This window comes from Pavona decussata, unplaced genomic scaffold (assembly GCF_977016875.1).
Source record: "Pavona decussata unplaced genomic scaffold, jaPavDecu1.1 SCAFFOLD_94, whole genome shotgun sequence".
NCBI classification, from domain to species: Eukaryota; Metazoa; Cnidaria; class Anthozoa; order Scleractinia; family Agariciidae; genus Pavona; species Pavona decussata.
This window is the reverse complement of record NW_028145511.1, coordinates 1608846-1627502: the sequence shown is the minus strand read 5'-3', so window position 1 is coordinate 1627502 and position 18657 is coordinate 1608846. Positions and strand designations below refer to the sequence as shown.

Genomic DNA, 18657 nt, shown 5'->3' with positions numbered 1-18657 from the left:
TGCGCTTGGCACCGGTTACATGAAGTTGCGTCGAATTCTGATTGGCTCGTTGTGTTGTTTACATCTGTTGTGATTGGCCAGAGTAATTACTTTAGTTTTGGTTTTGGTTTTACGACATTCAATTGGAAACCGCTCCAATCCAGGATTAGTTTAATCGGGCTTTGAACAACTGGGCCCTGGGTACGAGATCAACCATCAGTGGTGTTTTCTCGCATTCTCAGTTGACGTGGCCGCTTTTTCGCAGCGACACTTAGACAGCACCCGCATCTGAATGGATAGGGCCTTTCTGGTTAAAATACCCCTTAGCAACATAAGTGTCATAAGCATGGATGTTCGGCAGCGGTCATTTGCCTGCTTTGTCGTATTGCACTCTGCTAGTACACCACGAGAAGTCCTCTTTTCTTAGGTGACTGAAACATGCGCAACGAGAATTAATATTTCAGAGATCTTCCAAGTTGTTCTTACGGCGAGAACATGTGTATTTTTTATCAAGATCGATTTTGAGAAACATATTGAACATATTAGTGGCCATTAGTAGCTTTCTCCCCAATTATTCCCTTCATCCCTCTTTAGCCTACTACATATTCTAATTTAGTCTAATTAGCCTACTACATATTCTAATTTCAAGACAAATTATACGAAATGAGACCTGTCTAAAAAGCGAGAAAAACTGAAAGTCGGGGTGCTCCATATTTTCCCGGTAAGTTCGAAAACGGAATGAACTATCGGTGAAGAATTGGTTCGATGCTATTAGATTTATAGAAGTGTTCTCTCATTTATTTCAGGAATGGTAGATTGGGAGAAATGCGAGCCTGCCGGCAGCGATTCAAGTTCTAGTGCGTCGCAGGAGTTAGGCCGGAATTAGGAAAGAGGTCGGCCCGGCCAACACTCCTGGACCCCTTTCTCGAATTGAAAACCCCGATAACTTGGCATGTACTAAAACCCGAAACGGCGAAACGAAACCACGGAAACGAAACGACCGAAACCATCGAAACGGCCGAAACAACCGAAACGATACGACCGAAACCACCGAAACGGACGAAACGAAACGAAACGACCGAAAAAACAACCAAAACGAAACGAAACGAAACGAAACGAAACAACCGAAACGAAACGAAACGACCGAAACAACCGAAACAAAACGAAGCGACCGAAACAAAAAACGACCAAAACAAAACGAAATGACCGAAACGAAGCGAAACCGCTTAAATGACTTGAAATACGGTACAATACGAAAAAAATGGCTATCTACACCGCGAAGACAATGACACGTGTTTTTTTTTCTTTTCACCTTTTCTGAGAATGAGATTCGTTCTTATATCACACGCTCCCTATTGACTAATCAAACTTGGGATAGCATGTGCTATTCAACTTCATTTCGATGAACACGGTGAATAATGGTCAAAAGTAAAACAAAACCCCAAAACAAGGGATCAAAATCAACTTTCTGTTAATGGCATATGACAATTTACTTGCATGCGTGAATTCAAGAAAACTGACCTTCGCTTGAACAGCATTACGAAAAAAACATTTTGTAGGTTTTTGGCTTATGACATGCTCGGCAGTACTTTCTGCAAGGAAACGCGTAAGGTCTCCGTAGGAGTAAATTTACGTTTATTAATGCCCTATGCATGATGCATGTATACTTTCTTATACTGAAATTAAAAAGACGACACGCAGCAAAGGTAAAAACATATTTTGATTCTGCTACCATTGAAGTTGTTATCGGACGATGTTTGCTGCTGCTACGATCACTATTTTTTGCTACTCTTTGTACAAGTCGTCTACCAAATTAAGTCTTTCTTTTTTATTCTTATATTTATTTAGCAAAGTTTTTAATGAGAAGGCATGTTCCACATCAATCGCAGAATAAAATAGACGTTTTCGCCAACTCTAGATAAATATAAGAAGAAATATATCAAACACGAGAAAGAGTGTTTCATCAGATATCCAAACACTGAGAAGTAGGTTGAAAAAACGAGACGCAGCCGAGTTTTTTTTAAACGACTTCGAGGTCTTGGATACCTGATGAAACACACTTTCGAGTGTTTGATATGGCTTCTCAAATGATCAATAATTCTTGGAGAAATTCAAGGCTAAAGTTGGCAAAATTTTATGGTAATTAGGATCACATATCCAAACCACGGTCACGGTGGTGATTTGCTTTGCTTTCTCTTGATGAATTATTAATGAGTTTGAGAATAAAAACGAAAGACTTACTTTTGTCGACGACTCGCACAAAGAGTGGCAAAAAATAGACATAAGCCAAAAACCTACAAAATGTTTCTAGAAGGTTTCATATAATCACGTTCTCTAAACTTAAAATAAAGCTATCTTTAAATCAAGCAGCGTTTCAAAACTAACAGGTGATACGTACAGTTGCCAGCTGTGGAACAGTATGTGAGGTGTTTCACAGTGGACGTGCTGTTATGATAAAACAAGTGAAGAGAGCCTCTTTCATCCACTTCCCCATCGATCTGCCATAGATCTGCCATAGCATTTGTTGGTCAGTCATGTTTAGGAACAAGTCTACATGTAAATCGTCGATAGTCTTTCTCTTCCCAATTAGTTTGACACTGGAATAGAGCTGGTAGCACACCAAAAGAGCTGAACCAGTGAATGTCTTGGACGTTTATAGTTCAATTTTATCTCTTGTTGACATTATAATTATATACCTATACTTAATTGCATCTGCTACGGATTTTCTTTTAGGCGGCTGAAACAGTTATAAGACGAACCGATCTTTTCGTCATCAATTATTTCTATATTATAGGGAGGACAAGATTCAGTAATAGATCAATTTCGATCCATGTAAAGATGGTGTAACTGATTGAATCTGTTTCCGTTATTATAAATTTTTTTTTGGTAATGCTGTTTAAGCGAAGGTCAGTTTTCTTGAATTCACGCATGCAAGGAAATTGCCATATGCCATTAAAAGAAAGTTGATTTTGATCCCTTGTTTTGGGGTTTTGTTTTACTTTTGACCATTATTCACCGTGTTCATCGAAATGAAGTTGAATAGCACATGCTATCCCAAGTTTGATTAGTCAATAGGGAGCGGGTGATATAAGAACGAATCTCATTCTCAGAAAAGGTAAAAAAAAAAAAAAAAAAAAAAAACACGTGTCATTGTCTTCGCGGTGTAGATAGCCATTTTTTTTTTCGTATTTTACCGTATTTCAAGTCATTTAAGCGGTTTCGTTTCGTTTCGGTCATTTCGTTTTGTTTTGGTCGTTTTTTGTTTCGTTCGTTTCGTTTCGTTTCGTTTCGGTTGTTTTGGTCGTTTCGGTTGTTTCGGTCGTTTCGTTTCGTTTCGTTTCGGTTGTTTCGGTGGTTTCGTCTCGGTGGTTTCGTTTCGCCGTTTCGGGTTTTAGTACATGCCCGATAACTTACCGTACTCGATAAGCATTTTTATGAAAATATATATTTTTAATCGATTAGTGCCAATTTTTAGTATAAACCAGTTTCATATGTGACCGTAAAATTAAATGTATCATGCACCAACATGGTACTTGATTTCATGGATACATTTTGGCGCGATTTTCGACCGTATAATCCGTCGCCCTTTCATCATTTACGCCTTGAAAATAACGAGAGTCAGAAGTCGTGTTTTTATCTACAGCTGTCTCTCGGGTCGCAGCTGTGCTGCTCGTTACACGGAAGCGGAAGAAGCCGAAGAGTTGACGAAGAGTGGCAGTTGTTTTGGCGGGAAAGTCGTAAATCCGCCAAAATGTCTGGAGTTTCCCGTCGTTCATTGCGTCCACCCATGAAGTTTCTCCAATATGGCGGCGAGCAGCATGACGAATCTTTTTGAACTTCAAGACAAGGAAAAGCTTTTGGAGTTCAACCTTTACGTTTCAGGTGGAACTAGGTTCAAGGGAAGTGAGAGTAGTGCTCTTTCCCTGCTGAACAAATTCAGGCTCGAGGGAGAAGCAGGGTTTTGCGATGTGGTCTTGGAAATCGAAGGAAGACAATTGACCACTCATCGTTGCGTTTTGGCGGCAAACAGTCAATTCTTTTACACTATGTTTAGCTGTGGAATGAAAGAATCAAACCAAAAGGTCTTGAGTCTTCAGTCAGTTTCTTTCACTGCCATGTCCCTCATCCTCGACTATTTTTACACACGAGAAATTGTCATAAATGACGAAAACGTGTTGGATTTGCTTAACGCCTCCAGCTTCTTGCTCGTCACACCAGTGAAAAACGCGTGCATACAACTTCTCTACAAACGGCTCAACATTGAAAATTGCTTCAGTGTTTTACAGGTGGCCGAGCAGTTTGGAGCAGACAACCTCGCGAAAAGGGCGAACGAATTCATTCAAACGAACTTTTCTATTGTTGTGAACAGTGAAGAGTTTGTATGCATTTCACAAAAGGATTTGGTTCACTTCATCGCCAGTGATGACATCCAGGTTGAGAAAGAGGAAGAGGTCTACCAAGCCTTGATGAAGTGGGTGAAGCATGATGAAGAAAGCCGTGTTGTTGTTTTACCTGAGCTGTTGGAACACTTGAGAAAGGGCTCACTTCCTAAGAGATTTCTGGAGTCTGAGAGGACCAAAGAACCACTGCTCATGGCTGCCAAGAGTCAAACCAAGCCTGTCAAAAAGAAGAATAAAAGAGCAGTTAGATGGGGAAAATCCAGAAAAGCAAAGGCTGCCAGTGTGAAATCTGAACCACAGAAATTGAGGCCATCTACAGAGCTGCACAATGTCATGATTGGTATCGGTACTGATAACTGCCGAAAAGCATTCTGCTATGATTTGGACAAAAAAGAAACTCTGATTCTATCAGACTTGTCACTACTGCAGTACCATCCACAAGTAGCGATTGTTGGACGGACGCTATATTTAGTAGGAGGGCAGAAGTACAATAATGATGCCTGCAAAAGAGTGAGTGCTCTGTGTTTTGATGATGCAAAGAACCTGAAATCTTCAATGGGTCTTAAGATACAACTGGAATGGAAAACAAAGATGCCTTTTAAAGATGCCAGGTTCAAGGCAACTCTAGTGGAGCTTAATGGGCTGCTGTATTACATTGGTGGTTGGGATGTTATGAATGGTTCCCGCGACACAGTGGAGCGTTACAATCCTGAAATTGATGAGTGGGACTACTGCGCTAGTCTGAACACTTCCAGGTGTAAGTCAAGTTGTGTGACAGTCAAAGGGCACATATATGTTATTGGCGGTGGGACTACCCTCGGAGACTTTGGAGGATCAGCGCTGTCAAGTGTTGAAAAGTACGACCCAGAATCGGATTCTTGGTCATTTGTTGCCTCAATGAAAGAAGCAAGGTCATATCCAGGCTGTGTGTACTGGCATGACAAGATCTATGCAGTCGGGGGGATTGATGCAAATGGATTCCAAACAACTAGTTGTGAAGTGTATTCTCCTATCAAAGATGAATGGCATGAAATTGCACCACTACCTTACCCTTATTGCGGAGTCAACAATGTCATTATAGTGAAGAATCAGGTCACAGTTCCACTGACGCAAGAAACCACAGAATTCTCCTGTGATGCCTTGAAATATAGCCTTCGTTCTAATGTATGGCAGAAGGTGAAGAGTCTTGGTCCAAGTGACAAGATAGTGTCATTCACTCTTTGCACCACTCAACTTCCTGTGCTCATTTTGCAAAGGATGCCAAGAGAGCTCTTTCCCGTGGATTTTTTCGGAGAATGGAAGGACAGTGATGAAGAAGAGGACTTTTTTGGTAGTAGCAGTGATAGTGGCAGCTTTTTTGGCTGGAATTCCCCAGTCAATGATTCTGATGATTTTGATCTTGAGTCCAGCGATGGTGACGGCTTCTTCTAAACAGTGACAAACAAAACAAATTTTGTCGGTGGTTCTACCTAATTCATTGCTTACCTTTTTATAACTGCACCGATTTCAAGCAGTCTGGTCATAAGAATGAGGGTTTTCATTTTAAAGCGCTCTCTTAACAAATAGTATTACCTGTTCAAGGAAAAAGATAGCCCTTAGGTAAGGAGGACCCTGTCTAGGGAAAATTTAAATGTGATTGAAGATTTTTTTTTTTACTTTTTTGCCTTAAAAATGCCAAAGAAAAAAGAAATAAGCTCATAACTTTTCTTTTAAATGCAAGTTACCAACAATCGACTGATTTGTTTTTACCACCAAAAATAGCTTCACTTGATTTGGTTTTTTAATCAAGAAATTAGTCAAGTGTCAGTTTCCCTTTTGTGTAGGCTTCTTGCGTTTTAAGGTTGGTAAGCTTATGTCTTATTTATTTAGTCTTTTGCTCAAAAACAAAATATGAAAGAGTTAATAAAATTTCCTACATGATAACCAGTCTCAGTGCTGAAATACAGCTTATCTGAAGCAATGTTAATTTCAGGGCAAAATAGTCACATCATAATTAGCAATCATTCCATGAGCACACGTTGGATATGAGATGATAGATAGCCAACGATGTGGGTAGCGTCGAGTTGGCTATAATCATCTCATATCTAACAAGCATGGATATTGCTAGATCTTGCTGATTTCACTTTGCAAGAACAACCAGAAAGCAATTTAATAGTCTCTATTTATCGGGCATGGTACATTGGCTCATACAATGTGGCCTCTAAACCAATCAAATCCCTCGAATGGCATTAGACAGTGATCCAGTTTTTAATGATCACTAGTTTTTCCTGTATGTGTGTGTGTGGTTTTCATGCTGCATTTGAGTAGAGTACACTGCAGCCCAGTACCTTATGCATTCTCAACTTGTTTACTGCCTGTACGCTAATATTATTATTATTTTGTTTGAGTGATGGCCCCACATTACATCTCTATATCAATATTAGTGTGGTTTATGCAACAGGACGGCTGATGTGGTGGGACGGCAAATTGTGCTTGTGTGACCAACGTCGCGGCCAAGTCTTCATGACTCTGGATTGTAACATTCCAACTGCTTGTGGTTTTCAGGTTGTCACAGATGAGAGAACACCAGTTTTAGTCGAAAATTGCCTAAAAATGTGAAGGTACTAAGATGTCTTGTTGGTCACACAATGATATTCCTTTGTCCCCTTCCCTCAGCCGTCTTGTTACTTTAGCTCACTATTGATATAGAGAAAGATACCAATTGAAGGGTTTTATGAAAGACAGGTGTAAATGACCTTTTGCTCTAAAATTCAATTTGTTCCAAATAAGCCCTTTTTTGGTACAGCGATTGGTTTCATGAAAGAAACATTTTTTTGTGTATTAAATTTTTGAGCAAAATGCTAAGGTTATTATTTTTCTAATAAAGGCAAACTACCTACACAAAAGGGATTTCCACTCTCAAATGAAATCTTTTGCATATGTATACGACACTTAACCTAAGTCAAGCAAAGCATTGCTGGTTGTGAACAAAAGAAATCAATCAAGGGTCAGTATCTCTTGGCTCAAAGCCCATCTGCACTAGTAGGCAGTTTACACAGTTTCTTTGTTGGCGGGCGGGGAAGGGTACAATTTTGCAGGATACACACACAGATACTGTTGTGAATTGCTATCAAGTTGTGCCCACCTGTTGCAACTTGATAGGGATTCGATGTTACAGTGACATTTACAGTTGTAAGTTCTTTTTAACCACAAAGCAAGTTAAGTTTGTTACAGTTGTAAAGCTCAATACAACATGTGATTCAACACATTTTGTTTTATCTCAGAATTGACGTCACTGTGCTTTTTTGATATTAAAAAAAAAAAAGAATTACAAATTTTGTAATATTTTTTTAAAGTCAGGACACAATATTGCTAAGAACTTGAATTTGGTAGAGTCAAATTTTGTCATAAGTGTAAGAGGAGAGGTGGATCCAGGATTTTTTTGAAAAAAGAGGTTGTCAGTCAGTATTGCCCTATATGGGGGGAGGGGGGCATACCATACCCACTGTTTAGAAAAGTAGGCTTAAAACAGGCAATTTCTCGTTACTTTATTTACTCCTTGAAGTGGAGTTACAACCCCCTCATTGTCAGCCCTCCTGTTTAATTTGACCCTAAAGATACAAATGAATTTAGTTAGCCTAGTGCAGATGGAATACCTTTTCATATACTGTATATGATTATTAAAGTTAATGTTCATAAAAATAATTATTAGAAACAGAGGTGACATTTTGGGGTTAGCAAAACAAGAGAACTTCTACGGACAAAAAGTGATTTATAAAACAAAACTAAAAAGGTAATATGAAAAGGCGTTTGACAAACTCTAAAATAAGCCAATTATGTAACTCATTGTTTTATAAATAACAATTCAGTGAAGTATGTTTTGAACTGAAGAAAAAAAAAAGAACTGTTTTTAAAGTTTAGTTGAGAAACAATATTATTGAAACCACGTAATTAACATTAATATTATTTGACTTACCGGTATGTTTTATTCAAGTGATTGTGTAAAACCATGTTTTGCCAAGTTATTTTTCTGTATTGGTTTAATAAACGCGACAAACATTCTACACTATCTCTCTTTCCACCCAGGTATGTCAATGGTTACTGGAAAAAACTGTGGGGGGGGGGGGGGTACCCTGGGTGCCAGAAGTATACCTTTTTTTTAGAGTGTGTACAATATGCGAGCCATCGAGGCGTGCGAGGCATGAACAAAACATGCGAGGCATGAACAACCCCCAACATAAACTGCTAACCGTTAAGCTAACCGGGGAGCTATTTAAGCTAACCTGAGTGCTATATAGGCTAACCGGAGTGTTTTTTAGGCTAACCTGAGTGCCTCGCACGTCTGACTCGCATGCCTCGCATGCCTCCCTGGCTCGCAGATTGTGCATCCTCGTTTTTTTATGAAAGTGGCAAAGTTTCAAGTAGTGAGGCACAACACACCCAAACCTTTACCTTCTATAAAACGTCGATGTCATTTATCTTCAGATTTGCACATTTAGAGAATGAACCTCTAGAGCAAAGGTATGCTAGGGGCAAGGGGGTAGTTTCTGAAGAAACTGTGTTGTTGAGTCGGTTGGGAGGGAAACGAATGTTTGGTTTTATGTCTTATGGACAGGATTGATAAAATAATTGAGCCGCCGTAAAGAGATTCGAGAGCTGATTGACGTTTCGAGCTTTAGCCCTTCGTTAGAGCGAATCCAAACCCAAGGGGTATCTCCGTGATGGACTAGTTTGCACCCAGGAGAGACTCGAGGATGGTTACACTCAAAGTTTCATCACAGAAACCGAGTAAAACACCGGGTGTGAGCCACCTTAGTCCGGCGTGCAACGTTACCAACCTGTAATTTTGCCTATTTGTAAGGGGTTTGGGCCCCCCAAAAAGCATCTTTCTTCAAACTGAAATGTATCGTGTTCGCTCAGTTAAAAAAAAGCGTGCAAAAAAGGAACGGGCTGGCACTCGTAACCTAAATGATAAGAATCAACGCTATTGGGCATGTCCAAATTCGGACTAATCCGCGCGCATGAACGCAAAAATTCCAAAGGTCGATACTGGAATATAAATGTCGTTTCGTTTCAAAGTTCATCATGATCAGCAAGGCCAATAAAAATTGAACTTTTTATCGGAAAACATGAGGAGAATATGGTGGAAAGGGAAGACAACAGCGCGATCCGCATCAACTTTCCTTCCATTGTGGGCGAAAAAGCTAAAAGGAAAACTAGAAGCCATCAGCAAAATCATTAAAAGAAAGAAAGAAAAAAATAACCAAAAAAGGCACGCCCCGACAAAAACCGTTCACTGAATATTGGCTAGGAATGTGAAGAGCCGGGAGGCTTAGCACTCGTTCCGTGGATCATGATTTTGGCAATTTTTCTCGAAAGCGCTTCAAAACTGATTGTCTTCTTCGATTCGAGACAAACTCAAACCCTGCTCAAGTCAGTTTATACTTGTCTGACAACACACGATGTGAACTATTGCAAGTCAGTAATTTCGTGAAATTCATGCACCCAATTCCTAGGTAGTACTTTCCTTCAAATCCCTCACCATTGATCCCACAGAATCCCCGCTTTCAAGCGCAGGGGTCTACGCAGCTAGGATCATCAGGTCGGCGGGCTTTCAGTAATCTCAATTCAAGTTCTATCTACATAGCAAGGACATTTAGGGTCAGTTTTTAAAAGACAGTTTAGACGGTGTTTAACAAAACCACGTTCTAAGCCATTTTCAATTTTGCCAACAATCATATCTAAACATTGTCTACTGCTGACGGTAACAAGATGGCTTGCATCCCAGACTTAAAATAAACCACTTATAAACGTATTTGGAGGCCCAATGATTTTCTTAAGCCGGGGCCTAAGTTAGCCTCTGTTTCTCTTTCGTTTAAGTCCCTTCCAATAACTGGATTATTTTTCTCTGAAAGACAAAGCAAACGCTATTTAGTATTTTTTTTTACATAATTATTACCCTTTTTAAGCCTTTAGCCACCCTGCTAGCAGAGCCTTTCTTTTGCTTGCTCGATTTTGGCGTTCGCGAGAAAGCCTCCTTTTCTCTCCTCAGTAAAGAAAAAGACAAAAGGAGGCTCTGCTCGCAGGGTGGCCTTTAGCCAGAATGTTGAACAAATATTGACGTTGAACCGTTTTTTATAACAGAAGTATTTTTTAAAATATTTTATTCCTTTTTCTTTAAGGATAGTGCATTTTTTTGGTCGCCGTATCCTTTTGTAATAATGCAGCCATTGTTAGGGGACATCGCCCCTTTGCACCCTATGTGGACGTTTTTTTAATGTATTTAGATATATACGTTTTTTTGTATACTAATAAATGAAATATTCATGTAGCGCTGTTCAGTTCACAGTAGACCAAGTGCGCTTTAAATAAATCAATTATAACTAAAAAAGGGTAAAAGAAATAAATTCATAATTCTCATACAAGTAAAAGATGATAATTATACTAGATACTGAACTAAAAAATAAAATCATCACAGGGGATCACATGAAAGTCTAAAAAAAAAAAAAAGCTTCGATTTACAGGTACCAATTGAATTACAAGATCTTAGATCCAGGGGAAGGTTGTTTCAGAGAAGGATCGACCATCGTACCTTTTCAAATTACATCTGGGTACAAAGGGCAAATTTATATGAGACGATCTGCGGGGTCTGCTACTCCGTATAGGGCTCAGTAAAGCGAAGCTGTTGAGGGCTTTAAATGTAATAATGCTTAATTGTTGTCCCAATATATAGACCGTGAAAACAGGTGAAAAGGCTTGTTGACTTTTCTTATGTTTTTAAGTTCAGTGGATTTTCCCGATATATTTCAGCCAGGCCGGCACGCCCGACATATAAATATAATGGCTTCCTGTTTTAGCGCAGCGCAGACTGGACGAGTTGAGTCAAGGTCAAAAATTTTTTAAATTTTCTTTAGAAACTTCCAATCCACAATATACTCATCATCATCACAGAGATTCGATACAATATCACAGATAATGAATCAAAGAAATATGTATAATTGCGAACGGTTGTCGTGGATACGTAAGGTAGATTTTGTGGGAACAGCTGATCGTTGCGTACTTCCGCTGCCGTGCTGTACTTTGATTCGTCAACAACTTTTTCACGTGTCACTCAATTTTCACGCATGCCCAGCAGATGGGATGAAGTTTTTCTCGTACTATACTCTTTCCTCTTGACTCGGTAAGGTTACTTTTCTTCACGAGAAAAGGTCAACTTTGAGCTGAAACTGCGTGTTTCTCACTCCCCGAAAGGCTCTTTTGAGCATCACGATGCAGCCTCTTGATCCCATAACCTTGGCTATTATTGCTGTAGTTGTAGCTGTCGTCCTCTCTGCACTTCTCTTACTTCTATTTGCAACCCGCGAGGAGAAATTCGAAGATGTTCTAGCGGCCCAGCGTTCTGAACAGGAGGCTTATCTCGCGCGAACCTCGGCCGCGAAATCCTCCAAACCCCGTAAGAAATTTACAAGGGGAAAGAAGAAGTATTCAGACGATGGAGAAGTTGTGGAGGAGATTTCAGGGCCAATGGTTGAAGAAACAGTCGAGGCGAGTGCTGATGGCGAAGGGGACTCGGGTGGTGAGTTGCCCAAGGATTTTGATTTACCGAGCGACGAGATGGTGTCTGCCGAGGAGAAACCGAGCTCTGGGACCGGGAAAGATCGCCATGGAAAGAAAAAGTCCAAGAAAGCTGCCCCGAAGGAGGAAACGAGTTCCGTGACCGAGCGCATTGAGACTGTGGAAAAACCACGTGAAGATCTGGAAGAGCCGGCCGTGATTGAAGATGCGGCTCTCACTTTGGAAAGTCCAGTGGATTTAGAAATCGAAGAGCAGAAAGTTCCTGACAGCAGTGAAACAGCTCCTTCAGTGAAGAAGTCGAAGAATAAACCCAAAGTAACGAAGGACAAGGGCCCTATTCAAGGTGAGATTAGTTTTGGCTGTAATTAAAAAGTGTCATATAAGCTTACAGTATCGGCAAGGTTTTTCCTCCTTTGCTAAAAGCTTTATGTCAATTGCAAAGCAGCGTTGAAAAAGAAGGCACTATTATACCGACGATGGAAATTTTCAAGTGCTAGTCACACAACGGATGCAAGCTTAAATTTAAATTAAAGCATTTTTATGAAATCTATAGTCTGAATTGAAATCAAAGTTGTACACTTGAACGGGTGAATAAGTCAACGTGGCAAATTCAGCAAACGGGGGTAAAAGGAAGATTGCCTGCTGATTCGAATATTTAGGGGGGAATCCGTACTTAAAACTGATGGAGAGATGTTATATCGTTCATGAGAATTCGAGAAAGAGGAAATAATGTGTATTTCATTCCATGGGATAAATAGAATAAATTATTTAATCAGTTCGTGAGTGGAGTGAATACCTTTTATTGTCGTTTTCCGTGTCTTTGTACCTGAAAATTAATACGAGAAAACTACGTTTTTCGGCAACTGTGAATTGCGAAAAAATATTTGTTTGAAAGTATACGATATATCAGCTTTTTGAAATTCCCTCAATATAAGTACAAGGAGTTACCAATTCACGCATCGACAATAAGACTCGATGTTTTGATACACAAGAGCGTATTATTTGGTATTTAAACTTTTTGGTTTGCGAAATACGACACCACGAGGTGGTGTATGTGTTTTTTTTGTCTTTTTTTTATGCTGAAACGTAACTCAATGGAATAGTGATTACTTCAATTAAATGGCCTAAAATGAACGTGATTTACATATGGGTGGTTATTCAATGAATAATTTGGCTAATGTGGTTGGTAAGTGGATTCAATAATTTCTCTGCGTTGTTAAGTTGTATTAAATTCCTTTTAAATAGGGTATTTTGGTGAAATTCCTAATTTTTAGTTGGAGAAAGAATCTATGTTCAGTTTCTATAGTTACTGCATTTCATGAAAAGTAAATGTTTAATTTGTATATAATTTTGCTGAAATTCATTAGATGCTTCCAAATTTTGTTTGCTCACATCTGACTTTTTCCCCTGACCATGGTTTAGTGCATTAAGGTACCTACCATCAGATTTATTAATTAACTGAAGTATGAACCATAAAAGTCTGCTTTTATTTTAGCCAATCAAACATTTTCAAAATTCTTGAAGGGGGCTGTTTATTTTGTTTAAAAACAGGAAGTGCCCCTATGCTTGAATTGAAGTGTGTTTAATAACAAGCAGTCTAAAGCATTTGAAAGCCATATTGAAGTGTTGCTCGGGCAGCAGAAAATAATAGTTTACTGCCTTGACATAAATAGGTGGAATAAAATCAATCTACAATTGACACGGCTAAAAATGGTTAATCCCTGAATTGCTTTAAAATAGATATCAAAAAGTTAGCAACCATTCAGAGGTCCTAACAAAAACTGGCTGGTATTCGAGTGCTTTCTCAGGTTTCTTTATTACCTCAAGGTGACAATGAAGTGAGCGACAACTCAATGGTGTCACTGGTATCCATCAGCCAGCTACCATGGTTGGCAACTATAGCAAAGATAGTCACCTATTTAGAGTTTGCAAAGAACCATAAGACAGCAAGAATTATGACTGACTTTCTTTTTGGAGACAGCTTCTGTAAGGCTTAGTGACAGGTGCAGACAACTTAATGAGCGACTTTTCTCTAGAGATTTAGAGATTACAATTCAAGGGCAGGGGGCATAACTGATCTATAGAGCTTTAGTTCCTTAAGGAAGTGTTGCCTTGATGGTTTTTCTACTGCTTTGCACTTTGTTTTGTGTTAAAAACAGAATTCTCAAGCCTATTATCATTGTAATGTTGTTGAGGCATAAATCAGACTACTGAGATAGTCTTACATAAAAGCTGACATCACAATCATTACCCTGCGAATGCAGACGTATATCCGGCTGTCGCTTCTCTCTGCCAAAAAGTAACGTCTGGATACCCCAGTAGTAAAACAAAAGCCGTACGTCACAGGAATTGTGTTGCAGCTCCGGTTCCCAGATTTTCAGCGGAGGGAAGCGACAGCTGGAAATGTCTGCATTCGCAGGCTAATAATCATAGGTTTTTGCTCCAAATGATCTGCAGAAAGGAAAACGATCTTTAGAAATGACTTTTAACAAAGTGTTTTAAATGCAGGTATTTTTTAAACCGTCTTGACATTTATAACTTGTTAGAGAAAGATGATTGGAATATATTCAAGAAGATATCATCTATCAACAACCACCAAGAAAACAGCCTCTTGCCAGTGATAATGTGTACAATAAATATTGTAAAATATGTTATTTGCATTATGGTGCCTTCCAGTAACATGTAACCTCTGAATTTCAAGACACACCTTACAACTCCAGTTTTCATGGATATTAATTGTGTCAGCAGATGTCTTAGAAAACCATAGAATTTAGCTCAGTTAGGTTTAAAGATCTTGATTTTCAGTTGTGGTTGGTGGATTTCGAAGCACGTAATTGTTGAATGTAGTGTTTTTGTCATCTGTTGGATCCTTGTTGCTGTATTTGTGGTTGGCAACAGTACAGAACACAATCAATAGTTGGATTTTTAACCTCAGGGTTTGCACGTTATTGAAAGCTACAAGCAATACCTTCCTTGGTGATTCAAAGGGGTAGTGTCACCCATTTTTACTATCACTTTAAATAGCGAAAAAACACGTTTGTGTTGATGGGAACATTAAAATAATGGTTGAATTTTGTTAGAAATAACCCTACTACATGTAGGGCACAGAAACTAGTATCTTTCATTTTTGTTTGCTGATGGCTAGGATGGAAATGGATTTCGACCAATTTTTTTAAGTCCCCCCTGTGAATTTTGGAGAAATTGATAAAAAGTGATTATAGTTTATCCTTCCTTCCCCGGAGAAATCATTTCACATTTTCCTTCCGGGGCTCTAGGACCGATTTCACGTAAAGAATGGGTTCTTTGTCAAATATTTGTCTGGGCAGTTTTGGCTAGCATACAGCAAAATCTCCGTGACAGTGCTCCTTTAAGATCATTAATGTTGTGTTTGTTTGCTCAAGGTGGTGATGTGAGTTCTAAACGTCTCATGGAAATGGTAACATCTGCCCACTTGAGCCCATCGGAAATCCAAGCTTTGATTGATGTCTTACTTAACAAACAAGGAGACAATAGCCAGTGGAAGAAGGTATAAACTTGCTCAAAAATCCAATCCGAAAAAAGAAAAATTTTGCATGATTTGTTTTAGAATCTTGTTGCATTCGTGTGGAAAAGGTGGGTCAAGTTCTGGAATTTTTAGTAGACAGTGAAAAAGCTGTTGCTTTCATGTGGAAAGAATAGAAAAACTTGGTCATGTGTTGTAGCATGATATCTGATATTCTGTCTTGTAACCTGTCTCAGTTCAAGCTTAACCAGCAAGAAAACCATTTGTTTTCTTGGAAGTTCATGCACAGCTATCTTTTGAGATTCTACCAGTTTTGAAAATGTTCTGAAGTCCTAATCAAAATGAAAGTTCTTTTCTTGAGCCTGTCAAGTCCAAGTAACTTGACTCAAGGGATGCATGCAAGAAGTGAGGGTTATTGTTCTGTTCACCATTCTCTTTCTTTCACTATTTCAGTCCACCATCAAGGGAGATACTGTGGAATTATTGAAAAAACAGCTTCAAGAAAAGGATGGCCAGATATTAGAAGGTAAAGGGAAGGTATATTGAATTTGCCAGTGTGATGACGGTCCAAAACTTATGAACCTCAAAGAAATGTTGTAACCTGTTTCTGTCACGGTGATGCAAGGAGAGTGAATCTTGTCAGACCTCGGGATGGTACTAGTAGCAGAAACCTAAGACATCGGCTTAGGGCAACGAGGACTATTACTTTCAGAATTTTATGGTCAAACAAAGAACTGCGTTTTAGGTTAAACTCAATTTTGTTTCATCATTTGAAATTTTCACATTTTCTACATTCCCCGTAATATTAGCTACAGATACTGTTTGATCATAGTTGTGTAGCTATAAACATGGGATAAAGAATTTCTTATGAATGTTTTTTGCAGAAGTTCAGCTGCATATCAGACCTTCTGTCACGGATCATTCAGACAGTCAATAAATATTGTAACATAGCTTCTGTTCCTCAAAAGCCTACACTGCCTCGCTATGAAAATCATCTACAAATAGAAACATTAATACTAAAATTTTAACACCCAAGCTAATCTTTGGTATGTTTTATTTATTTAGAACGTCGACAGTCTCAGAATGCGGCTAATAAATTGAGAGAACTAAGGTGAGTCTGTAATTCTTGAAGGGGTGCCTGAAAAGTAGTCCAAGTGACTTCTGATAAACTGCTAGATTCTCCTTCTCCTTGTAAAAAGGGAGAGAATTTAACATCAGACTAAGAGTCATATAGGGCCTTTTTCCACGTACCATACCAATCCTTCAGTGAATTTCACGTTGTCTTCCTGCCCTTACACAGTAGAATTACCCATTGATTACTATGAATGTTTTCTTTTGAAGGGATGAACTTCAACAAGAGAAACAGAAGCAGAAGAATCAGCAAACTAATGCCACAAACAAAATCACTGCTCAGGTTAAGTGCCATTCTTCCTTACATTTAATGACCTTGAATGGATGTAGACTGTAAAGTAGTGTTGTAATAAGTAGTTAATAATAAATCACTTAATCTTTACATGAGACGTGTTAACAGTGTTTAAGGTTATCCTCTCCAGGGCCAGGTTGTTCGGAAGCCAGTTAACGTTAATCCAGGATTAAAAGTTAATTGAGGTTTTCATCTCCCTCATTAAAGATTCTTTTAAAGGCTCATTTTAAGCTAATGGCTAAGGCAAAACTAAGGGACAAAAATCTTTTGAATGGATCCTTATGGGTTAGTAAATATACTCAAATCAAAGTTCATGTTAACCCAGGATTAGCTTAATTGGACTTTGAACAAACTGGGCCCCCGTGAAGTAAGTGAGGTTTTTCTCTGGGTACTCCGGTTTTCCCCTCTCCTAAAAAAGAGCAAAAAAAAAAAAACATTTCCAAATCTAATTCTATCTAGAGTGTCCCCAATTAGTGATCTGCACTAAATATATTGACACTTAAAAAATGTGATTATTATTATTTATTTTTTTTATTTATTGAGTTGTCCTCTGACTGTTAGGTGCATTTCTTATGCGACTGTGGGAAACTTCTTACTATTTCATTTGTTTTCTATTTCATTTTTCTTTCTTTCCTTCCTTCATTGCAGGCTAAAGAGATCCAAGCTCTTCAGGCACGCATGCAAGCCTCACATGAAAGCCATGCATTGGAGCTGCAGAATATGCAGACACAGATGCGACAGTTGCAGGAAGTGGTTGCATCATCTTCCATGAGCAGTCTGCAGCGTCTGCAAGAGGTAAAAAGTTATATTCACAACATGCAAAGTGTGTTGACTCGAAAGTAGTGAAGAGTTTGGTATCGTTTAAATTGTTTTTGATTAAAAAATTTGTAAACCAGTTTAATTTTATTTTCCTTTGTACAGTATTCATCACCATTATCTGAGACAAAGGGAAATAAAATTCAAACTGTTTTGAAAATTATTAGACCAAAAAAATCTTGAACCACAACATTTACATGTATTAGTTGTGGACCACCTTAGTATGTAGGTGTCAAACATAAGATTCTACAAATCAAGTCCAATTTTTTGTGAAAAATTATTAGCGGTTACTGTCATGCCACAAAAGCAGCACTTTTTGAGGGTTTGTAGTTCTTCTCGACCTGTTCTTTTCTACTAATAATTAGTATAAATCTACTAGTGTTCTATCACAAATGCCATTCTCTGATTGGCTACGCTGCTCGCTATCTATTTAACAATTAGATTATGAGCTCGAGATTTCTATCGCGTGATAGCTGATGAGGGCGCAGCCCGAATCAGCTATCACGCATAGAAATCGAGAGCGAATAATCTAATTGTTTTAGTATAAATCTACTAGTCGTTCAAAACTAAACAAGTAAATTATCTATATCCTCATCGCAGACACTTCAAAAACGCGACGAAGCGGCCGCCATTTTGTTGAAAACCGCTACTCACTATCTATCACAGAATAGATAGCGAGTAGCGTAGCCAATCAGAGAACGGCATTCGTGATAGAACACTAGTAGATTTATACTAATCTGTGATAGATAGTGAGTAGCAGTTTTCAACAAAATGGTGGCCACTTCATTGCGTTTTTGAAGTGTCTGCGATGAGGATATAGATAATGTACTTGTTTAGTTTTGCACGACTAGTAGATTTATACTAAAACAATTAGATTATTCGCTCTCGATTTCTATGCGTGATAGCTGATTCGGGCTGCGCCCTCATAAAATTCTGAAAGTAATAGTCCTCGTTGCCCTAAGCCGATGTCTTAGCTGATAGCT

At 38.7% G+C, this 18657-nt stretch overlaps 2 protein-coding genes across 5 annotated transcripts in view; both read left to right on the top strand.

Annotated features, from left to right (window-relative positions):
* Positions 1 to 3752: 3752 nt before the first annotated feature.
* LOC146473316 (kelch-like protein 25) lies at positions 3753 to 6778 on the top strand. Its single transcript, XM_085118521.1, has one exon. The coding sequence runs from the start codon at positions 3783 to 3785 to the stop codon at positions 5808 to 5810; it is 2028 nt and encodes a 675-aa protein (XP_084974647.1). The 5' UTR covers positions 3753 to 3782; the 3' UTR covers positions 5811 to 6778.
* Positions 6779 to 11505: 4727 nt separating this feature from the next.
* Positions 11506 to 18657, top strand: part of LOC146473315 (uncharacterized) — a 33279-nt gene continuing 26127 nt past the window's right edge. For 2 of the 4 annotated variants that reach the window (XM_085118536.1, XM_085118535.1), the window contains exons 1-6: positions 11512 to 12276; positions 15335 to 15459; positions 15889 to 15961; positions 16501 to 16546; positions 16777 to 16849; positions 17507 to 17653. In XM_085118536.1, coding sequence (XP_084974662.1) covers positions 11628 to 12276; positions 15335 to 15459; positions 15889 to 15961; positions 16501 to 16546; positions 16777 to 16849; positions 17507 to 17653 — 1113 coding nt within the window. In that variant the 5' untranslated portion in view covers positions 11512 to 11627. Of the gene's footprint in view, positions 12277 to 15334; positions 15460 to 15888; positions 15962 to 16500; positions 16547 to 16776; positions 16850 to 17506; positions 17654 to 18657 lie in introns of all 4 variants that reach the window. The other 2 variants (XM_085118537.1, XM_085118534.1) reach the window with 2 other exon arrangements.